At 38.7% G+C, this 25,310-nt stretch overlaps 1 protein-coding gene across 1 annotated transcript in view; it reads left to right on the top strand.

Annotated features, from left to right (window-relative positions):
- DNAH6 (dynein axonemal heavy chain 6) overlaps positions 1-25,310 on the top strand; it is a 315,521-nt gene that overhangs the window by 7,491 nt on the left and 282,720 nt on the right. Inside the window, exons 3-4 of the mRNA XM_008254187.4 lie at positions 18,994-19,167; positions 23,932-24,194. Coding sequence (XP_008252409.2) covers positions 18,994-19,167; positions 23,932-24,194 — 437 coding nt within the window. The remainder of the gene's footprint in view (positions 1-18,993; positions 19,168-23,931; positions 24,195-25,310) is intronic.

The raw sequence follows: 25,310 nt of genomic DNA, 5'->3' as shown, positions 1-25,310 counted from the left end.
AGTTCAGTAGAAATGTTTCTAGTGTTTCCCTACTTTAAGCATGATGTTAATCATTGAGATGTTAAGAAAGTATTCTTTTTGATTAATGATTTTATCACAGTTATTAGGGGCCTGTGCTGTGGCGTAGTAGGTTGGGCCTCCATCTGCAGCGCTGGCATCCCATAGGGGCGCCAGTTCCAGTCCTGGCTGCTCCACTTCCAATTCAGCTCTCTGCTAATAGTCTGGGAAGGCAGTGGAAGATGGCCCTAGTGCTTGGGCTCCTGCACTCACATGGGGACCTGGAGGAAGCTGCTGGCTACTGGCTTCAGATTGGCCCATCTCTGGCCATTGTAAACACTGGGGAGTGAACCAGTGAATGGAAGACCTTTCTCTCTGTCTTTTCCTCCCTCTGTCTCTCAAATAAATAGTAAAATGTTTTTTAAAAGATTTATTTAAGTGTCTTTTCCAAATAAAGTCATTTTTTCTTATAATTAGTAGTTGGCATTTCTCTATTGTTTGCAGTTTTGTTTTTCAAACTCAGAGACTTAATAGTATACTATAATAAGGTGTTGAGAGACACAGAGACAGATAGAGGGAAAGAACTCATATTTAATGGTTTCACTTCCCAAATGCCTGCAGTGGCCAGAGTTGGACTAGACCCAAGATCAAAACCTGGAATGCAATCCAAGGTGTCTTGTGTGAGTGGCAGAAAATGAGTTACCTGAACCATCACTAGTGCTTCCAGGGTTCACATAAATAGACCCGAGTCCGGATCTAGAGCCAATAATCAAACCCAGGCATTCTGATGTGGGATGGGTGCATCTTAACTAGCATCTTAATTGCTAGGCCAAACGTCCCCACTAAGGTTTTACTATTTAAGGTAATTGATGTTTGCTATTGATTTTATTAAATAGTATATAGTTTATTAAGAAGTTTACCTCTATTCTGGTTTTATTATGAAATTTTCAAATATACAAAAAGTATAAGAATAAACAAGTGTTTGTGCCCATATTAATAATGTTGAATTTTGAGCACTTTATTTTACTGTTTATTTTTAAAGGAATATATTATTTATATATTTAAATGCCTTTATAGTTTCAATATGTGCATGTTACAGTTTCAGTGCCCTTTTTCCTCTCTGAGATGATCACCATAGTAAGTAATGTGACTTTGTACTATTTTTGAATATTTTACATAATTTATTTAAAAAATTCAACTTCTTCCAATTTTTTATTACAAAAAGTTTCAAATATACAGAAAAGTTGAAAGTACAGTAAATATGTATATACTATCCATGTAGGTTCAAGAATTGTGAATGTTTTGTCATATTTGCTTCATATTTCTCTGTATACATGTACTCCTATATGCTTGTTACTTTGTTATATAGTGTAAATTATAAATGTCATGGTGCCTTACTCTTAAATACTTTGACATGCAGCCCTAAAAAGAGCAATTCCTTCCATACTACAATACTATGCTCACACCTGAGAATATTAAAAATTCTATGTATAATTATTATATGTATAATATCATCTAAAAATCTACTTCACAGTGGAATTTCTCCAAGTGTTGTTAGAACTTTTTACTTCTAGCAAGAATGTAATTAGGATTAAGGTACAGCATTTAGCAGTTATGGCTCTATAGTTTCTTTTAAAGAGTTCTTTACTATTTTTGCTAACGTTGACTCACTGAAGAGTCTAGCAGTATCTCGTAGTATGTTACACATTCTGGGTTTGTCTGATTGTTTATTCATGGTATCATTTGACTTGTTTCTTTATCTCCTTTAAATCTGGAGGCTTAAGAAGCCTTTTTTGCACGATTGCTTCATAGGTGATAGATACTGCAAGCTTTATATTTTATCAGCTCACAAAGTGTATAACATCATGTTGGCTCACTATTCATGATGCTTAGTTAAAACATTTGGTTAAGGTGATGATTGTGAATGTTTGCTTAGTTTAAACATTTAGTTAAGAGTACAAATTAATGTGTAATCCGTGAGTGATAATTTGGCATTGTGCAAATGTCTTGCTCCCTAAAAACCTTTAACAAAATTAGTTTAGCCTCCATTGGTCAAATATTTCCTAAATCAATCAATGCTTGCCTAGCTCAAGTGTTATATTGATCAAGTGTTAACATTAATTTTCTAATTCTGTCATTAGAATGGCATAATTCTACACTTTTTAGTGTTCCTTTGTACAGAGCATCTTTATCTCCTTTCCTCAAGTACTTATTTCAAACTGTCAGTGTAGATTTATAGCTTTTTTAAAATTCAGAATTCTCCATTATTATAATTTTTAAGTTTGGTGCTTCAATTCTCCAGGGTCCTAAAATCTGTATGTCTTTTTGAAATATTACCAACAGTTTTGAGCACTCTGCTGATTTCTGCACAACACGATATTCAAGGCTTACCTTGCATTTTCCATGCCACAGCTATGAAACCAAGCATTGTTTGTAATGGGAAATGATACTTAGAACGTAAAATGTGATTACTGTTTATCCACATTGCTGTAGGACATCATCCTTTTTTAATTTTTTAATTTTAATTTTTAATTAGTTTTAACAGATTCAATGTGCTTTATGGTTATAATTCTTTCTTTTTTTAAGATTTATTTCTTTATTTGAAAGTCAGAGTTACACAGAAGGAGAGGCAGAGAGAGAAAGAGAAAGGTTTTCCATCCACTGGTTTACTCTCCAGTTGGCTGCAATGGCCGGAGCTGCACTGATCCGAAGCCAGGAGCTTCTTCTGGTCTCCCACTGGGTTCAGGGTCCCAAGGACTTGGGCTATCTTATACTGCTTTCCCAGGCCACAAAAGAGAGCTGGATTGGAAGTGGAGCAGCTGGGACTTGAACCGGCATCCCATATGGATGCCGGTGCTGCAGCCTAAGGGCTTAACACGCGGTGCCACAGTGCTGGTCCTGTAAATACAATTCTATGATACTCCCTTCCTCCTCCCTCTCTCCCTCTCCCTCTCCTCCTTAAATCCTCCTTCCTACTCCCATTTGTTAAAAGTCTTTTAGATAACATTTTAAAATTACAGTACAGTAAAATGGCCTAATACTTGACTGAATAAGAAGTTTTGACAAGTAAAAAACAGACCCTAGTTTACTGGGAATATAGATAACAGCTAGAAACAGCAATTGAATGGAAGAATGATCATTTCACTCATATACAGTAAATTCTAAAGTAATCACAGATCACTAAAACTATAGTGGTATACAATTGTCAACCATTGGTTTGACAAAGTTATAAAACAAAGTTTTACAAAACCATACTTGCAGCAATACTGATACACGCAGACATTTCTTTTTTCTATCTTTTCAGTTTGTTTTTTAAATTTTAGCTCCCACATATAGGGAGAACATGCGGCATCTGTCTTTCTGGGTCTGGCTTACTTTACTCAGCATGATGTCCTCCAGTTGTATCCATTTTGCTGCAAATGGCAGAATTTCATTCTTTTTAATAGCTGAATAACATTCCATCATGTGTGTGTGTGTGTGTGTGTGTGTATATATATATATATATATATACCACATTCTCTTTATCCATTCATCTGGTGATGAATGGATAAAGAGAATGTGGTATATATATATATATATATACACACACACAAATTGTGGCTATTGTGAACAGTGCTGCTATAAACATAGTGGTGCAGGTATCTCTTTGATATATTGTGTTCAAGTCTTTTGGGTATATATACCCAGTAGTGGATTGCTGTTTGATATAGTAAGTCTATTTTGAGTTTAAGAAACCACACTGTTTTCCACAGCAGCTGAACTAATTTCCATTCCCACCAGTAGTGTATAAGTGTTCCCTTTTGTCCACATCCTCACCAGCGTTTGTTATTCTCCGTGTTTTGAATTTCAGCCCTTCTGACAGGAGTGAAGTGATATCTCATTGTGCTTTTGAGTTGCTTTTTCCTGATGGCTAGCGATGTTGAGCATTTTTCATATATTTGTTAGCCATTCGTATTTCTTCTTTTGAGAACTGGCTATTGAAGTCCTTTGCCCATTTCTCAACTGGATTGGTTGGGTTTTTTTTTGTTGTTGAGTTTTTTAAGTTGTTGATATATTTGGGATATTAACCCTTTGTCAGGTAGTTTGCAAATATTTTCCTCATTCTGTTGGATGTCTTGTTACTCTATTGATCACTTCCTTTGCTGTGCAAAAGCTTCTGAATTTGATAGAGACCCATTTGTTTAGTTTTGCTTTTTTGCCTGTGCTTTGGACATCTTATCCAAGAAGTCCTCTACACCAATGTCTCAGATTGTTTCCTCTAAGTTCCTTCCAGATCTTAAATTTATATCTGTAATCCATCTTGAGTTGATTTTTTTGTCTGGTAAGAGATAGGGATCTGATTTCTTTCTTCTACACATATACATCCAGTTTTACCAACAGCATTTTTTGTAGGGATTATCCTTATTCCACGGTATGGTCTGAGTACTTTTGCTAAAAACCAGTTGGCTAGTTGTATGTAGATTACTTTCTGTGCTCTGTATTCTCCCGCTGATCTTTGTATCAGGTTTGTTTTTTTTTTGTTTTTTTTTTTTTGTTTTTTTTTGTTTGTTTGTTTGTTTTTAGATTTTTAATTTATTTATTTGACAGGTAGAGTAACAGACAGAGGGAAAGACAGAGAGAAAGGTCTTCCTTCAGTTGGTTCACTCCCCAGATGGCTACAATGGTTGGAGCTGTGCTGATCCAAAGCCAGGAGCCAGGTGCTTCCTCCTGGTTTCCTATGTGGGTGCAGGGGCCCAAGTACCCGGGCCATCCTCCACTGCCTTCCCAGGCCACAGCAGAGAGCTGGACTGGAAGAGGAGCAGCTGGGACTCAAACCAGCGCCCAGATGGGATGCCAGTGCCGCAAGCAGAGGAATAACCTAGTATGCCACAGCACCGGCCCCTTGGTATCAGTTTTTATGCCAGTATCATGCTGTTTTAATTATTGGAGCTTTGTAGTATGCTTTAAAATCAGGTACTGTGATGCCTCTAGCTTGATTTTTCTTGTTCAGGATCACTTTGTCTATTCTGGGTCTTTCGTGATTCCATATGAATTTTAGGGCTCCCTTTTCTGCTTCTGTAAAAATGTCATTGGTATATTGATAGGTATTACACTGAATCTTTGATTGCTTTAGGTACTATAGACATTTTAATGATATTGATTCTTCTGATCCAAGAGAAAACAATATCCATGTTTTTTTGTCCTTGATGATTTCTTTCATCAGTGTTTGATATTTTTTGTTGTAGAGTTCTTTCACTACTTTGGTCAAATTTATTCCTAAATATTTGATTGTTTGTAGCTATTGTGAGTGGGATTTCTTTCTTGATTTCTCTTTATGTGAGTTCATCATTAGCATATAAAACAGCTACTGTTTTTTGTTTATTTTGTAACCTGCAACTTTACTGAATTGGTTTCTCAAGTCTAACAATTTTTTGGTGGCACGTTTAGGTTTTCTCGTGTATACCATGATATCCTCAGAAAACATGGATGCTTTGACTTCCTCTTTTCTGATTTTGATGCCCTTTAATTCTTTCTCCTCCCTAACTGCTCTCACTAAACTTCCAGTGCTGTATTGAATAAGGGTGGTGAAAGTGGGCATCCTTGTCTTGTCCCAGGTCCGAGGGGAAATGCTTTCAGCTTTTCCTCATTCAGTGTGATATTGGCTGTTAGTTTGTGACATGTAGCCTTTATAATTTTGAGGACTATTCCTTTTATAACTAATTTGTTGAGGGTTTTTATCATGAAGTTATGTTGAATCTTATCAAATGCTTTCTTTACATCTATTGAGATGACTATATGATTTGTTGTTCATTAAATTTATGTGATTTATGATGTTTATTGATTTTTGAATGTTGAACCAGCCTTACTCTTCTGGAATAAGTCCCACTTGATCATGATGTATTATCTTTTCTATGTGATTTTGGATTTGATTTATTATCTTTTTTTTATTCAAGGTATACAAATTTTATGTATTTAATATATAAAAATTTGGGAACATAGTGATACTTTCTACCCCTCTCTCCCTCCCACTCACACTTCCACCCTTACTCCTCTTTCCTCTCTCATTCCCTCTCTTAATTTTAAAATGATCTATTTTAAGTCTAATACTCACCAGATTAACCCAGTAAGTAAAGAGTTCAACAAATAGTAAGATGAAAAAACAACAACAACAAACACTGTTCCTCAACCTTAGAGACAGGGCTGTAAACAATCATCAAATCTCAAAATGTGACTTTTACTGCTATTTATTAAGTTTGGACCTATTCCAAAGTTTGGACCAGTAAGGACTCCAGATGACCGTCTTTTTTTTTTTTTTTTTTTAAGATTTATTTATTTATTTGAAAGTCAGAGTTACACAGCGGAAAGAAAGAGAAAGAGAGGTCTTACATCCAATGGTTCACTCCCCGATTGGCCGCAATGGCTAGAGCCGTGCTGATCCGAAGCCACCAGCTTCTTCCTATTCTCCCACACAGGTTCAGGGGCCCAAGGACTTAGGGCATCTTCTACTGCTTTCCCAGACCATAGCAAAGAGCTGCATTAAAGTGGAACAGCTGGGTCTTGAACCTGCAGCCTTATAGGATGCCGGCGCTTCAGGCCAGGGTGTTAACCTGCTATACCACAGCACCAGCCCGTTATTCAGTCTTTTAAAATAAAATCTAGTGGCTTTGATGGCACCCGTATTTGATGATACAGCATATTGCAGATTTATCAGGTATTATTTCCTGTCTCAAACATGTAATCAGCCATTACTTTAAGGAACACTGATTTTGTAATTAAATTATATTACAGAACATAATCTGACATTGGGTTAGCCATTATTACTATACATATGCATTTGGTTAGACACAGGAAGTCTTAAGACTTCTGTAAGATAGAATATATCATAAGTTCATAGTGATATTTTCAACTCAGATTCATTACTACTACTTTTAATTTAACTTTGAAATTTCTGATTATGAATGGCATTAAGTTGCTTATTTTGCCTTAGTTTAATTATAATGTAATTATCTCATAATCATAAATATTAACCCTAAAAGTATAATTATCAAAAACTGTTTGAAATTTGTTTTTGCAAGTCTTTGCATCCTAAGGCTATATCCCATTAAGAATATAAAGTGAGATTACTATATTCTAAGCCATTCAACAGAGTTCTTATAAATATAGTTATGTTGCAAACTGGATTTGTATTTGCTTGATATTTTTAACTTTTATCAATTCTTTTAAGAATTATCTTTTATTCATAATTATACAAAACATTTAATTACTTACAAAACCAAATCTACAAAACTATATATCAAACTGGATCATCTCCACCCTATTTTTCTTCCTACTATAAAACATTTTTAATTTCATGATTTCTTTCCATTGTCAGAAATACTAACAAATTAAACTCATGCACATGTATATGTGTGAATTTGTACCACCAGCTTCTTAGATAAAGGGCACTCTACCACATATCTTTTTTTCAACATGCTTTTTCAATTAACAATGTGTCTTGGTGTTAACTCTGTAAGTCCAAATATATAATTTATTGATATGGTTGAAATATATGACCTCGGTTGTGTGTGTGTGAATAATGTGTAGCTTTTATAAATATCTTCTATATGACATTTAACTTGCTTCCTCAGTTTTAAGGTCACCTTTTGGTATTTAGGAAACTTTGTGTTTTTATTCAAATGAGTATTTTTGTATAAATGTCCTTTTGTAAACTTCTACCCCCTTTGTTCTTGCTGCCTAGTACTGCTCTATTATAAGTAAAATTGAAATTTGGTAGTAATTTCCAAGCTCTCCTCTTTGTGTTTCCCACTATATGATTTTAACTGCCTTACCTTTACTTCTAGTTGTAGGATTTCTCAACCTTGGCACTATTGACATTTTCAGCCAGATAATTCCTTGTTGTAGAGGGCTTCTCTGCATTGTAAAATGGTTAGCGGTATCCTAAATTGCTACCGTTCAGATGCTAGTCACACCCTCAAGTTGTAACAACTAAAAATGTTTTTAAACATTGCCAAATGCCCCAGGGAGTCAAAATTGTCCCAGGTTGAGACCAGTGGTATAGAGTAATTAGTGAATTTTCTTTAACTTTTCACAAGTTAAAGTTGGTGATTGCTGTTTTGTTTCTACATTGCAAGAGGATATAGTCATTTGCATGCTATGTAAAGATAACTAAGTACATATTGTATGGCCTACCACCATTTTTATTGTGATAAAATTTATATAATATTTACTGTTTAACAACTTTAAGAGTACAGTTTAGTGATATGAAGTACATTCACAAAGTTATGTCCATTTCCAGGACTTTTTCGTTCCTTTCTCCAAGTTTGATTTTTGGTTTTTTTTTGTTTGTTTGTTTTGTTTTTAAGATTTATTTATTTATTTGAAAGTCAGAGTTATACAGAGGAAGGAGAGGCAGAGAGAGAGAGAAGTACTCTATCCAATGGTTCACTCCCCAATTAGCTGCAATGGCCAGAGTTGCACCAATCTGAAGCCAGGAGCCAAGAGCCTCTTCCCAGTCTTCCACGTGGGTACAGGTGCCCAAGGGCTTGGGTATCTTCCACTGCTTTCCCAGGCCACAGTAGAGAGCTGGATCAGAAGTGGAGCAGGCAGACTTCAAACTGGCACCCATATGGGATGCTGGCACTTCAGGCCGGGGCATTAACCCACTGCATCACAGCACAGCCCTTCTCCCAGTTTTAATGTCAGTGTCTCTGTAGTTCCTTTGGTTGTCTGAAGCTCATCCTGTAGTAGATTCCCTCTGGTAGGGATCTTCTCTGGGTTCTTGCATATTCATAGCACTTTGAAACTTTTATATTGAATATTTGTATGGATATGATATCCCTCACTCATACTTGCTTTTCTTTGCATATCTTAAACATGTATTACATTTTCTTCTGACATAAAAAATATGCTTATAAAATCTAGTGACATTGTGATTTTCTTTTCTTTGAGTGACTTTGTCTTTCTTACCTAGATTCTCAAATATTTTTCTTTTTCTTCAACTACTTTTACTAGAATATACACCAGTAAGAGTTGTTCTGGGTTGACATCCCCAGTACTTGGTGTACCCTTGCAGCATGAAGAATCAAATCTTTATTTCATATCTGCATTTTTCTCTTCATCATCCTTCCAAGTTTTTCTAATTCCAATTCCATTTTATTTTTAATATCTCATTTTAAAATTTTTATTTAGGTTATACAAGTTTCATATATTTCTTATATACAGATTTAGGAACATAGTGACACTCCCCTACCCTCTTCCTTACCTCCTACCCACACTCCAAACCTTCTTCCCCCTACCTCTCATATTCCCACTCTTAATTTTTACAAATACCTATTTTCAGTATACTTAATGATTGTTATAGTTAACCTTGCACTAAGTAACAGAGTTCAACAAATAGTATGAAGAAGAAAAAAAAAACACTGACAAGGGCTTCAATCAATCATCCAATCTCAAAATGTCCATTTCACTCCAATACATTACATTTTGGGAACTCTGTTAGATCAGGGAAAACATAGGGTATCTGTCTTTTTGGGACTGTTTTATTTCACTAAATATAATGATTTCTTATTGCATCCATTTTGTTACAAAAGATAGGATTTCATTTTTTTTTACAGCTGAGTAGTACTCCATAGTTTATATATACCACAATTTCTTCGTCTAGTCAACAGTTGATAGACATCTGGTTTGATTGCATACCTTAGCTATTGTGAATTGTGTTGCTATGAACATAAGGATACAGATCACTCTTTTATATGCTGATTTCATTTTCCTTGGTTAAATTCCCATGATTGGGATGGCTGGATCATATGTTAGATCTGTATTCAGATTTCTGAGGTGTCTCCATCCTGTCTTCCACCATGGCTGTACCAGTTTACATTCCCATCAGCACTGGACCAGGGTACCTTTTTCCCCACATCCTCGCCAGAATTTTTTTTTTTGTTGATTTCTGTATGAAAGCCATTATAACTGGAGTGAGGTGAAACCTCACTGTGGTTTTGATTTGTATTTCCCTGATGGCTAGTGATCCTAGCATTTTCTCAAGTATCTGTTGGCCATTTGAATTTCCTTGTTTGAAAAATGCCTATTCAAGTCCTTTGCCCATTTCGTAACTGGATTGTTTGTTTTGTTATTGTTGCATTTCTTGTGCTCTTTATAGATTCTTTATGTTAATCCTTTGACAGTTGTGTAGTTTACAAGAATTTTCTCCCATTCTGTCAATACCTCTTCACTTTGCTGAGTGTTTCTTTGGCAATGCAGAAGCTTCTCAGCTTGATGTAATCCCATTTGTCAATTTTAGTTTTGATTGCCCATGCCTCTGGGGTCTTTTCCAAGAAGTCTTTGTCTATGCCAATGTCTTGCAGAATTCCCCCAATGTTTGATGGTATCATGTGATAGATTTAGGTCTTTGATCCATTTTGAGTGGAAATTTGTGTAAGGTGTAAGGTAGGGGTCTAGTTTCATACTTCTGCATGTAGAGATTCTATTTCCAAACAGCACCATTTGTTAAAGAGACTGTCCTTTCTCCCAGGATTGATTTTAGCTCCTTTGTCAAAGAAAAGTTGGTTTTAGATGCATGGATTGATTTCTAAAGTTTCTGTTCTTTTACTTTGTCTGTAAGTCTGTTTTTGTGCCAGTACCAGTCTTTTTAAATTACAACTGCCTTGTAGTATATCTTAAAATCAGGCATTGGGATACTCCTGGCTTTGCTTATGTTGTATAAGATTGCTTTAGCAATTTTAAAAGACACCTTGATATCATGGATTATAATTTCTGATTGCAGCACATTTTTACTAATGATAGAGTTGTTTTTTGTTCCAAATTCTATTTTTTGCTTAATTAACTTAGTGTAAAAGTTGATTATACTCCCTCATGCTGTTCCTGCAATACATTTGTAATGTGATGTTAGTTTTGCTGTACATTTTATTGACGGGGTGGGTAAAATTGCTTTTAGAGCATTAGACCTTTCCTATCTGTTCTTTTCACTAATTGATTGCAAAGATGGCTGTGTACCTTCTAAGATTCGTGCCATCTGCTCTTTTCCCCCCACATTATCTGGGCCTTCTTTTTACTTCACCCTGATTGCGCCACTCAGGATTCTACTACATGCAGCTGTTTTCCAGTGTGGAACTTTACCTTAATATGAATCTTTGTCTTCATGATTTCAAAAACCTATAGGGAAAAAAAAGGAAACCTATAGGACCTGGGCTACATTGGACTGCCCCAGTAACCCGTGAACCAATTTTGAGACACCCACATGATTTCCAAGTCAGTCTCAGTTTTTCTTACTGTAATTTCCTCTGAATACCTGTTGGAAAGTTTAGGTTTTCTTGTTGCCAAGGCTATTACATGCTCTATTCCCTTCCATCTGCTCCCTCAACACCAGGACTGTTGGGTTGTCATTACCTGCTTGGATGTTGAAGGGTGTAGAGAGGGTTTTGCCACTTTGTACTGTTGCAAGTGTTTGAGTTTTTGGTTTAATAATCCTGCTTTCTAACTCAGTTTTATGTGCCATATAAACTTAAATACTTATCTTCTCAGTGAATTTAATCCTTTTATCATAAAGTGACTATCACTAATAATACTTTTGATTATTTTATATGATATTAAAATACCAACACCTTTCTTTCATAGATAATTGTAATAATATATAACTTATCTATGAATTTATATTTTAGTTATATCTTTTTTAAGATTTATTTTATTTGAAAGGCAGAATTACAGAAAGGCAAAAACACACAAAGAGAGAGGGAGAGATATCTTCAATCCATTGGTTCACTTCCCAAATGGCCATAACAGCCAGAGCTGGGACAATCCAGAGCCAGGCATCAGGAGCTTCCTCCAGGTCTCCCATGTGCATGCAGGAGCCCAAGCACTTGGGTAATTTTCCACTGCTTTACATAAAGGCACATTAGCAGGAGGCTGGATGGGAAGTTCAGCAGCCAGGTTTAGAATTGGTGCTCATATGGGATGCCAGTGTTGCAGGTGGCAGATTTACATGCTACACCATATCACTGGGCCCAATTATGTCTCTCTCTTTTATTTTATTTCATTATTTTTTAACTTTTATTTAACAAATATAAATTTCCAAAGTACAACTTTTGGATTTTAGCAGCTTCCCCCCACCCCAACCTACCTCCCACCCACAACCATCCCATCTCCTCTCCCATCCCATTCTTCATCAAGATTAATTTTCAATTATTTTTATATACAGAAGATCAATTTAGTATATATTAAGTAAAGATTTCAACAGTTTGCACCCACACAGAAAAACAATGTATAAATACTGTTTGAGTACTAGTTATATCATTAATTCACATAGTACAACAAATTAAGGACAGAGATCCTACATACGGAGCAGATACACAGTGATTCCTATTGTTGATTTAACAATTGAGCCACTTATATATGACGTCAGTAATCACCCAAGGCTCTTGTCATGAGCTGCCAAGGCTATGGAAGCCTTTTGAGTTCGCCAACTTTGATCTTATTTAGACAAGGCCATAGTCCAAGTGGAAGTTGGGAGAAGAGAACTCCCTTCAGAGAAAGGTACATCCTTCTTTGATGGCCCGTTCTTTCTGCTGGGATCTCACTAACAGAGATCTTTCATTTAGGTCATTTTTTTCCAGAGTATCTTGGCTTTCCAAGCCTGAAATACTCCTAGGGGCTTTTTAGCTGGATCTGAATGCCTTAAGGGCTGATTCTGAGGCCAGAGTGCTGTTTAGGATATCTGCCATTCTATGGGTCTGCTGTGTATCCCACTTCCCATGTTGGATCATTCTCTTCCTTTTTTATTCTATCAACTAGTATTAGCAGACACTAGTCTTGTATATGTGATCCTTTTGACTCTTAGACCTATCATCACGATCAATTATGAACTGAAACTGATCACTTTGACTAGTGACTTTGCATTGGTACATGCCACCTTGTTGGGATTGAATTGGAATCCCCTGGCATGTTTCTAACTCTACCATTAGGGGCAAGTCTGATTGAGCATGCCTCAAACTGTACATATCCTCCCTCTCTTATTCCCACTCTTATATTTAACAGGGATCACTTTTCAGTTCAATTTAAACACCTAAGAATAATTGTGTGTTAATTACAGAGTTCAACCAATAGAATTAAGTACTAATACTTAATTAAAAATACTAAAGTACTAAAAAAGAAATAAATACTAAAAGAAATACTAAAAGAAATAAAGTAATAAGTTGTTCCTCGACAATCAGGACAAGGGCTGATCAAGTCATTGTTTCTCATAGTGTCCATTTCACTTCAACAGGTTTCCTTTTTGGTGCTTGGTTAGTTGTCACCGATCAGGGAGAACATATGATATTTGTCCCTTTGGGACTGGCTTATTTCACTCAGCATTATGTGTTCCAGATTCCTCTATTTTGTTGCAAATGACCGGATTTCATCGCTGGTTTGTTGTTTTTTTTGTTTTGTTTTGTTTTGTTTTGTTTTGTTTTCTGTATAGTATTCTATAGAGTATATATCCCATAATTTCTTTATCCAGCCCTCTGTTGATGGGCATTTAGGTTGGTTCCAGGTCTTGGCTATTGTGAATTGTGCTGCGATAAACATTAGGGTGCAGACCGCTTGTTTGCCAATTTAAATTCCTTTGGGTAAATTCCAAGGAGTGGGATGGCTGGGTTGTATGGTAGGGTTATGTGCAGGTTTCTGAGGAATCTGCAAACTGACTTCCATAGTGGCTTTACCAGTTTGCATTCCCACCAATAGTGGTTTAGTGTCCCTTTTTCCACACATCCTCGCCAGCATCTGTTGCTGGTAGATTTCTGTATGTGAGCCATCTAACCGAGATGAGGTAAAACCTCATTGTGGTTTCGATTTGCATTTCCTTTACTGTTAGTGTCGTGGTGAGGATCTCTTTTGACCATGTTTATTGGAGGTTCTATGAGCTTCTTGTACTTGAATGTCTCTTTCCTTCTCCAAACCTGGGAAGTTTTCTGCTAGTAGGCCTTCTAGTCCTTTCTCTCTCTCCATACCTTCAGGAACTCCTGGATCCCGAATGTTGGGTTTTTTAATAGTATCCTGTAGATTCCCACAGTATTTTTTAGATTTCTAATTTCCTCTTCTTTTCTTTGGTTTGACTGTATACCTTCCTGTGCTCTGTCTTCTAAGTCTGATATTCTCTCTTCTGTCTCACTGATTCTGTTTTTAGGCTCTCAAATGTGTTTGTCATTTGTTCTATTGAATTCTTCATTTCATTTTGGTTTCTATTCAATATCTCAATTTCATATTCTAGTAAATTCCTCATTTCATTTTGTTTCCTCCTTAAGATTTCATTTTTTCGAGAAAGATTTTCTGTCCTGTCCTGTATGTATTTCTGGAGTTCATGCATTTGTTTTTGATAACTTCTAAATGTTCTTATCATAAATTTTTTGAAATCCGTATCTTGCATTTCTTCTATTTCATCATCTTCATAATCTTGTATTGGAGTGTCATGTTCATTTGGGAGCATCATAATGTCTTCCTTGTTCTTGTTTCCTCGGTTTCTGCATTTGTTCATTTGTTGTTTGGCATTGTGGAGGTTGTTTTTTTTTTTTTTTTTTTTTTTTTTTTGACAGGCAGAGTGGACAGTGAGAGAGAGAGACAGAGAGAAAGGTCTTCCTTTACCGTTGGTTCACCCTCCAATGGCCGCTGTGGCTGGCGCGCTGCGGCCCGTGCACAGCGCTGAATCAAAGCCAGGAGCCAGGTACTTCTCCTGGTCTGCCATGGGGTGCAGGGCCCAAGCACTTGGGCCATCCTCCACTGCACTCCCTGGCCACAGCAGAGAGCTGGCCTGGAAGAGGGGCAACCGGGACAGAATCTGGCGCCCCGACCAGGACTAGAACCCGGTGTGCTGGTACTGCAAGGTGGAGGATTAGCCTAGTGAGCCGTGGCGCCGGCCGGAGATATTCTTTTGTTTCTTCCTTTTTTTCTCGCTCTGGTGGCTTTTCTCATTAGACTAAGACTCTAGATTAAGTGGACTGTCTTCTTTTGGTGAATCTCCAGAGCCTTGTGGTTGGTGTGGCCAGAGAGCTCTATTCAGTTCTTCAGGGTTAAGGGTGTGCCAGAGGTGACACACCCAGGTTTGGCATGGTAAATCTTCTGTATCTCTCTCTCTCTCTCTCTTTTTTTTTATTCAGAAGGGAAGTAATTCTGCTCAGCTGAGCTCTTCTCCTTGATGGCAATCAGTGCCTGAGCGCTAGCCCCAGGTGGTATAATATTGTCTGCTCTGTCCCAAAGACCACACAAAGGATCTGTGCAGTCCTCAATGTAAGCTATGTAAGCTCAGATTCCCCTGCAATGTCTCTCATCATGTAGCTAAAGCCACCCAAATTTGGGGTCTCCCACCAGAACTACTTACGTGTCAGCCACACCGTGAGTTCTCCCACACACCCTCAGTTTTTTTTTTTTTTTTCACATCCCAGTTTATAAGCTCCACACATTCATTAAGTCTTAATCTCCTGTTATTTCTCCCCACCAGATTTAGGTTTTTCTGCTTGGCTGAGGGCGGGTGCAGCCCTGAGCTGACACAGCTGTTATGTATGTCCAAAATGGCACCTGCTCTAGTGTTTTCCCCACCTTTGTAATATGCGTGGAGAGAAGAATCGTGTCCATACCAGTCCGTTTTATTTTTTTTTCTCTCCTCTAGTTAGGCTGGTGTACTTTTCCCCCACAGGGCTTCAAGCCTTGTTCCCTCTAGGCTCTCCTGCCACTTTTCTTCCAGTGTCTCGGGTTATTGGGGTTTCACCTCACCTCCCTTTCCAGCACTGGTGTGTAGACTCAGCATCTGGGGTCCTGAGCCATGGGCGCCTGTGCCCTCCACGTAGGTCCACCATGTCCCACTAATTCCGGAAGAGTTTCCTCTGCAGTTTTTTCCCTAACTCTTCCCTGAGACTACAGTATTTCCACTTTTATTAAACTATATTTTCCCGGACTATCATTGAGCTCCCTCCCTATTCCGCCATTTTGGAGCCCTCCCCATATTATGTCTCTTAGAAACAGAAAAGGGTAGAATTTGTTTTTTAATCTAAGTTCACAAACCCTATCTTCTAACTGAGCTTTTAGTAATTTCATAATTATTGTAATTACTGAGATACTTTAGTTTAACCCTCTATTTTGTGCTATCCTCAGTCTGTCCAATATGTTCTTATTTCTTTACTAGCTTTGATTATATTCTTTGAATTGCTTAATTTTTAAACTTCTTTTTCAAACACAAGTTGAAACTTACACAGTCATTTATTATTGTCAGTAATTACCCTGGCAATTACAGCATGTATCCTTAACTTGTCAAAATCCAATGTTTAGGCTGGCGGCACGGCTCACTAGGCTAATCCTCCACCTTGCAGTACCGGCACACCGGGTTCTAGTCCTGGTTGGGGCACCAGATTCTCTCCCGGTCACTCCTCTTCCAGTCCAGTTCTCTGCTGTGGCCCGGGAGGGCAGTGGAGGATGGCCCAAGTCCTTGGGCCCTGCACCCGCATGGGAGACCAGGAGGAAGCACCTGGCTCCCAGCTTCGGATCAGCACAGCGCACTGGTCATAGCAGCCATTTAGGGGGTGAACCAATGGAAGGAAGACCTTTCTCTCTGTCTCTCTGTCTCTCACTAACTCTGCCTGTCAAAAAAAAAATCCAATGTTTATAAATTCTCCTTTCTCCCATATCATATTCAGTATACCATTTACTAACTATTTAAAGTTTATATTCTAAATCAAGGATTAGCATTACTCTTTACTCAGCTCGTATTTATTTGGCTTTACTTAAATTTGATTGCTTTTTGTTCTTTCTACATTTCTTTCCTTTTGCTTTGAAACAAATCCTTTATAATTAATTTTGTATTAGTTGGGCTAGTATTGCAATGTTTCATTTTTTGTTTATCTGAAATATCTTTATTTCAATGAATTTCTAACTCTTTGACATAGAATTCTGGACTGAAATTTGAATCCCAAAATCTACTCTCTTCTGATTTGTGTTATTGCTGTTAAGAAGTCAGCTATTTGTTATAATTTTGAAGGTAATCTTTCATTTTTTATTTATTTTTTAAGATTTATTTGACGAGCAGAGTTATAGACTGTGAGAGAGAGTTATACAGAGAGAGGTCTTCCTTCCATTGGTTCACTCCCCAAAGGGTCGCTACGGCCAGCATTGTACCTATCCGACGCCAGGAGCCAGGTCTTTTTCCCAGTCTCCCACATGGGTGCAGAGGCCCAAACACCTGGGCCATCCTCCACTGCCCTCCTGGGCCATAGCAGAGAGCTGGACTGGAAGAGGGGCAGCTGGGACTAGAACCGGCGCCCATATGGGATGCCAGCATCGCAGGCTGAGGATTAACCAAGTGAGCCATGGTTCTGGCCCTGATAATCTTTTATTTTGACTTGTATTTTCAAATGCATGTGTATGTGGAAGAGTGATGGTTGGCTGTGTGTGGTCAGTGCTCAGTACTCCTTCAATGTAGCACTAATCCTATCTAGTTGTGATATGTTGGCATCTTTCCATCATTTTAACTTTCCATGTTCACTTCAATAAGTTTCACAGAAGGGTTTTTCAAATACATTCATCTTAGCACCGTGATAACAGATTGTTGCTTAGTCTCTCTCTCTTTTTTTTTTTTAAAGATTTATTTATTTGAAAGTCAGAGTTGCACAAAGAGAGAAGAGGCAGAGAGAGAGAGAGAGAGAGAGGGGTCTTCCATCCGATGGTTCACTGCCCAATTGGCCGCAATGGCCGGAGCTGTGCCGATCCGAAGCCAGGAGCTTCTTCTGGGCCTCCCATGTGGGTGCAGGGGCCCAGGGACTTGGGCGATCTTCTACTGCTTCCTCAGGCCATAGCAGAGAGCTGGATTAGAAGAGGAGCAGCGGGGACTAGAACCGGCGCCCATATGGGATGCTGGTGCTTCAGGCAGGGCATTAACCTGCTGCACCACAGCGCCAGCCCCTGCTTGGTCTCTGTAGTCATCTTATTAAATCATCACTCTTTCTCCCCCTTCCTACCATGTAATTCTAGTCTCCATTCCAGGTCAGTGCTGTCACATAACTTGACTTTTACTTTCCTCAGTAAGTGACTCAAAAGAGATTTTTATCCAAAACCAAAGGAAATTTACCTGAAAAGTTTACATACTTTCAAGACTTTTTCTCATCCATCATATAGGAGATTAACTGTCACACTAAATTTCTACTGCTTCGAAACAAAAACCATTATAGCAAATACCTTGCTTTAGTTTATTGTGTTAAAAGCTGGTTTCATCAATAGTTAAGAATGTTACACTACTATAGTTTTAATGGATTGTGGTTGTCTATATTCCCACTAAACTAGGATCTTCTCATTTTTCACTTGTTAAACTTATTATTTGGTGAAGAATTAAGCCTTTTTACTGTAATATAAATTTAAAGTATGTTATCGCAAAAACTAAAAAACAAAGAATTGGAGTAGGAAAGAGGGTGTGAGGAAGTGGAAGGAGAGCTTAGAAGGGAATATCATTATGCTCTTAGAATTGTATCTACAAAGCACATTGAATCTGTTAAAAACTAATTAAAATTAAATAAATAAATAAAAGCTGGATTTCTGTTGCCATAATTTGAAGTCAGATTTATCTTAAAATAATGCCAATTTTTAGATCTTTAATTAGTTATGATTATGAGACTTTTGGGTAGTGTGAGAGGATTTTGTGCTCCTTCCTCTAGTTGTAGGAGTTGTGAATATTGGAGGTTTCTGGTCAATACTTAGGAAATATATAATTTTATACATACCTAAGTTCTGGGCCTTTTCTCTGATAACCCTAGTTCTATAATTATTTGTTGGTAAAACACAGTACAGAATTCATGTAAATCAAGTAAAGAAATTTTTTTATTGGAGCAGTATGCCAGGGAATGGTTGTAGTTGCTTTTAGGATTCTGGTTTTGATACACAATTAGTCCAAGGATCAATTTCCAACAGGGATAATATCCAAAAGTAATAAAGAATAAGGCAAGCTCACTTTATTGTTGAAGAGATTAATGTGTGTCTCTCTACCTCTCAAAGCCAGTGCTGAAAGTCTACCAAGATCATAAGCAGCCAGAATACATATTTGAACAGAACCGATTTCAGCTAAAGGCTCAAGGACTCCTTAAACCTTCAACAAGCACTGCTGATAGAAGTTCTGTCACTTTACCTACTCTGGCTCTTGAACAACAAGATACTGTGAAAAAAAAGCAGGTAAAATGTTGAAATACTTAATTGATATTTTAAATTTTGCTTCGATATAGAATTGATAATGTGCTTTTTAACTCACAAGAACAGTAGAATTTCATTTTCTATAAGGTTGCATATGAGTTTGGGAAATATAGTTCTCACTTCATCCTATTAAGGAACTTTTGTACAGTGAAGAAAAGTCATAAAGGAAGCTCTTGGCCCCTTACAGTGTCATCTGATCTTCTCTTATATGTTAGAAGAAAATATATTAATGTTTTGAATGTTATTATACTTTCTTCTTTTGTTAAATTTACTTGGAAAACTAGAGTTAGAGAGAGAGATGGAGAGACATGATCTCAGAGTGATCTTCCATCTGGTTCACTCCCCAAATGGCTACAATGGCACTGGCTGGGCCAGGCCAGAGCCAGGAGCCAGGAGTTTCATCTGGGTCCCCCACGTGGGTGCAGAAGCCCAAGTACTTGGGTCATTTTCTGCTGCTTTCCCAGGTACTTTAGAAGGGAGCTGGATCTGAAGTGGAGCAGGGAAGACTTGAACCAGCATCCATATGAGATGCTGGTGCTGCTGATGGTGGCTTAACTCGCTATGCTACAACACCAGTCCCAAGATGTCAGCCCTCTGGGGTTATAATTTCTTCCATTTTCATAATTTTTACCAAAAATGGTAATCTTTAAAACCGTGGTGAAGGGCAATAAAAGTTGAGACTGAGCCAGCTAGCTAGTGAGACTTGTAGATTGGGAAAGTTGCTTGCAACACATAAATGAATAGTAACTTGGGGGAGAAATCACCAGAGCTTGGTTTTAAATGAATATCTGAAAAAAATTAAAGAAGGGAGCAGAGGTGGGAGAAAATGGAAGGCAGTGAAAGTCACAGTAGAGCCAAGATTACTCTGAGCTTTTGATTCAAAGGGGACTTTGGAGGTGCACATTAAACATTTGAGTGCTATTTTGGTTTTAGGCATTGAGCTAAGTGCTAGAAATGCAAAATTGAAGACAACCTGTGTCCTTAAAGGTTTCAGAGTCAGCCGGCGCCGTGGCTCAATAGGCTAATCCTCCGCCTTGTGGCGCCAGCACACCGGGTTCTAGTCCCGGTTGGGGCACCGGATTCTGTCCCGGTTGCCCCTCTTCCAGGCCAGCTCTCTGCTATGGCCTGGGAGTGCAGTGGAGGATGGCCCAAGTGCTTGGGCCCTGCGCCCCATGGGAGACCAGGAGAAGCACCTGGCTCTGCCTTCAGATCAGCGCGGTGCGCTGGCCGCGGTGGCCATTGGAGGGTGAACCAACAGCAAAAGGAAGACCTTTCTGTCTGTCTCTCTCTCTCACTGTCCACTCTGCCTGTCAAAAAAAATAATAAAACTAAATTAAATTAAATTAAAAAAGGTTTCAGAGTCTGGAAGTGAATAGGTGGGCAAATCAACAACAGGAGACACTGTGCACTTACTCCTCATGTTGGATCTCTGTCCTTAATGTGTTGTTCAATGTGAATTAACAAACAGTATTTTATACTTTATGTTCTGTGTGGGTGCAAACTGTTGAAATCTTTACTTAATATATACTGAATTGATCTTCTGTATATAAAGAGAATTGAAAATGAATCTTGATGTGAATGGAATGGGAGAGGAAGTGGGAGTTGGGAGGGCTGAGGGTGGGAGGCAAGTTATTGGGGGGGAAAGCCACTGTAATCCATAAGCTGTACTTTGGAAATTTCTATTTACTAAATAAAAGTTAAAAAATATGGTTAAAAAAAACAAATACAGTGGAGCATAAGAGCTTTGATCACTAAAGGTGGAAAGAAAATAGTGAAGAATTAAAAAGAAAGAACTCTTAGACCCTGGGGCCAGGGGGAGAATCAGTGGAGGAAAAACCATCCTTTAGAGTTGCACTAATCTCAAGAATAAGTGGGAAAGTGATAAGATAGAAAAGGTAGGGGCCAGCGCTGTGGTGCAGTGGGTTAAAGCCCTAGCCTAAAGCGCCGGCATCCCATATGGGCCCCAGTCCAAGTCCCAGCTGCTCCTCTTCCATCTAGCTCTCTGCTATGGCCTGGGAAAGCAGTAGAAGATGGCCCAAGTCCTTGGGCCCCTGCACCCATGTGGGAGACCTGGAAGAAGCTCCTGGCTCCTGGCTTTAGATCAGCTCAACTCTGTCCAATGTGGTCATTTGGGGAGTGAACCAGAGGAATGGAACATCTCTCTCTCTTTGCCTCTCTCTCTCTCTCTCTCTCTCTCTGTGTGTGTGTGTGTGTGTGTGTGTGTAACTCTGACTTCCAAATAAATAAAATAATTCTAAAATAAAAGGTGGGAGAGGTAGGGCTTGAGGAGAAATGATATGGATGGATGCTCACATATGCATGGGTGCTCACTTTGGGTTTGGTTGAGATCATCCTTAAAAGAATGAAATCAGGGGCCAATGCTGTGACGCAGCTGGTTGAAGCCACAGCCTGTAGCACTGGGTTCCCATATGGATGCCAGTTGAGTCCTGGTTGCTTCACTTATGATCCAACTCCCTGCTAATGAACCTGGGAAAGCAGCAGAGGATGGCCCAAGTCCTTGAGTCCCTGCACCCATGTGGGAAATGCAGAGGAATCTCCTGGCTTCAGCCTGGCACAGCCCTGGTCATTGTGGCCATTTGGAGAATGAACCAGCAGATGGAAGATCTCTGTCTCTCTGTCTCTCTCTTACTCTCTCACTCTCTCTCTCTCTCTCTCTCTCTCTCTCTCTCACTCTCTTTCTTTCCCTCTCTCTTCCTATGTTAAATAGATCCAGGAAAGATTTAATCATCCATAAATTAATTCATTTGGCATAAAATGAGCTTCAAGAGCTTAAATTTAAAGAAGAAGCGAGAAATTGTATGTACATCTGGGATGGGAGGGGAAGCTGAAAATGAATGTTGAGTTGTAGGTTATGCCTCTTGATTGTGGCTAGCACCCAGTGAAGAATTAAGTAAACAGGGGTTAAGGACAGATATAAAAAGGGGGTGGATGTTCCATATAAATGAAGAGGGAATTTATTCTGAGAAGAGGGTAAATAGAAGCAGGTTGGTTTCTCAAAATAAATTAGAATGGAAGTGCAACCATTTGGATTGCCTAGGAGATTGAGGAAGGAGCAAAGGGATAGAGGGAGGGAGGGAAAGCTTTTTGGATATTAAGGAAGATACTGGTTTATCAAATCGTAGGGTACATTCATTAGAAAGGAATACTACAGTGTTCATCATCTCAAGAATGGTTGCTTCCTTTAGTCACTACCTCCACAACTAAACATATGTAACTGCTAAATTGAATCACATTTTCTTACTGAATTACAAAATTACAGATGACAATGGCCTTTTGTTGAAGAAATCTAATACTTAGAATGCAGTAAAACATTTTAAAGAATGTAATAGAGAAAATTAATGCATTTTCTGTTAAATCTTAATATTTTAGTCTCATAAAATATTAAAAGAGAATATAGCCCTTGTTGAAACATTGAGATAAGGCAGTGTGCACCTTCCCTGGTTCTGGGTTGAGCTTGAGCTGTTCTTTCATTATTAGAGAACAGTACCATTGCTTCCATCCTGGCCAATAAGTACAAGAGGTACATTTTACCTTTTGAGTTCAAATTTGTGTTTCCTTTAGCTCTGAACATGCTAGGCTTTGCTTTGCAAGCTCCTAGTCAACAGAGATGGAGGATAATTACCCTTTTTTACACAAACATTATGGCAAAGTTGCTGACAGAGCTTGTAGTAATAGATTTCCTATAAAAATGGTAACGTCTATCAGCTTTGCAACAGGCAGTACAGTTATCATTTATATATTTACATCAGTGCTTTAACAAAGCAGGTCCAGTATGGTAACTCTTTTACCTTAAAGCTAGTTACTACTGTACTGTTGGAGACACTGTGATGGCCTGTGGAGTTACTGTCAGATTTCCTCAAATATGGTGATTTACTTTCTGCATGGGAAGAAAAGATGTGAGTGATGCCACCCTCAAGGTTTTTTGAAGAGGAATTAAGGAGTGTAAGTGGTACAGAGCACAGACAGTGAAACCAGGGAGCAGAGCAACGCTCAAGCATGTGTACGTGGTAGAGACCGGGACTCAGCCTTGCTGGTACCAAGTGTGGTCCAGGTCCATGGCTAGCAGGGACTGGGTTAGAAATGCAGAATCTCAGGCTCCATCCCAACACTTCTGAATGAGAATTTTCACTTTAGAAAGACCGGCAGGTCATTCACATGCACATTTAAGTCTGAGAAGAACTGGTCCATAGAACAGGCAACTGTTAGTTAATAAAATATGTGCTTCCCGGAGGCTGTGACACAATGAGTCCTAGTACTCAAGGTAACCTTCCTCACATTCAGAAAGAAGTAAAGTTTCTTATGAATTATGATAGCAGCTATCCAGGAATTCAGTCGTGGAAAAGCATGGAGTTTGTCAAAACCAAGTGAGGAGTTTTAGGGGAGAAATGACAGTCAGGATAAATGCAGAGCCACTAAGCAAGGAGGCTGGACTCCCAGGAACACCAGAGAGCTGGTTGTATTTAGATGTGATGAGCACTGGGTTACAGGAGAGGAGAGGCACTGAGAGCCAGCACTGGAACTGTCCTGTGGGGTAGGGGATGGGCCTCTGGATAAGGGAGTGCTGAGGAGGAGTGTCAAGATTCAGCAATAGTTTGGTGAAAATTTTCAGTTCCAAAATGCTTGCCTTTGAGCTATAGACATTTCATGCAATGATAATTGGGGCTAATATATCTTCACCTTTATGTGTGAAAAAACTAATTCTTTTGAAAATTGACTTTTATTTAGATCCATCGGCCCTTTGATGAGGCGTTTTCTCCCTCTCCTTCTAAGCTGCCACGTGCTGGGATCGGAAGAAGAGGTCTCTTCAGCACCAGGTCTTCCACTTATCCTAAGTACATTTTCCAAGATCAGGATGAAGTCATTAAAGCCAACATCCGTGATCCTTTGCAAATTATTAAAATAATAGAAGATAATGAGCATCTTGGATTTCTTTATATGGTCCCTGCAGTAGCAAAGTCTTCCATTGAATATGACACATTTAATCTGAAGTGAGTTCTCTTTCATGAACCAGTTTACTTAACATTAAAATTACAAATGGGATTGCAAATATCACCCAACATTTCTTCAGTATTAATGATAAATGTGATCAAATATTATTTTGTTTATCATCTAATTATAATTAAATTCTATTCATAGCAATCTTTATCTTTACCTGGTTATAAAAATTAACTACTTTAGGGAGCAATACATTGTTGTGCATCTCATGTATTTACATAGTGTTTTCCTATCAAATTTTGATCAGTATAACAAACACTTTTGATATTTTGTGATCACTCTGGAAAAAATGGCAGTCTATAAAACTCAATGATGCATGATTTGTTTGACATGTCATGCCAGTTTTCCTTTATTGTATCTTTTTATATGACTAATTTAATACAGTGTAATTTTTAATACAATTTTATACAATTCTCCTTCAAGGAGAGGGAGGAGTGAATTACAGGGTAGAAGAGGGGAAGAGTGTTGGAGGCAGCAGGAAAATGAATACAAACAACCTGCAGTGGGAGCATACCTGGTGTGTTCAGGAAGCAGAGAGGAAGCTGGAGTGGCAACAGCAGAAATTGTGAGGCACAGGAGAAGGACCACACAGGGCTTTATCACCCTCTGTAATGCCTTCCGTTTTTACTTTGGGAAAAATGGAGAAACAGTGAAGGGTTTTGAGCAGATGAGTGTCACAGCCTGTATTATATTTTGAAAACAAATCACACTGGCTGCTGTGTAGAGAACAGACTTGGGGAGCAAATTTGAAACAGGAGGGCCAATTAAATGCTGTAATTATTTAGATGAGAAATGGACCTATGGTAGTTGTAAGGTGGTGGAGAAATGGGTCTCGTTATGGAAATGTGAAAGTAATCCAGGGCCGGCGCCGCGGCTCACTAGGCTAATCCTCCGCCTTGTGGCGCCGGCACACCGGGTTCTAGTCCTGGTTGGGGCGCTGGATTCTGTCTCGGTTGCCCCTCTTCCAGGCCAGCTCTCTGCTGTGGCCAGGGAGTGCAGTGGAGGATGGCTCAAGTGCTTGGGCCCTGCACCCCATGGGAGACCAGGAGAAGCACATGGCTCCTGCCTTGGGATCAGCGTGGTGCGCCGGCCGCGGTGGCCATTGGAGG

The sequence above is a fragment of the Oryctolagus cuniculus genome, chromosome 2, assembly GCF_964237555.1.
Source record: "Oryctolagus cuniculus chromosome 2, mOryCun1.1, whole genome shotgun sequence".
Taxonomy (NCBI): Eukaryota; Metazoa; Chordata; class Mammalia; order Lagomorpha; family Leporidae; genus Oryctolagus; species Oryctolagus cuniculus.
This window is presented reverse-complemented; position numbering and strand designations above follow the sequence as displayed.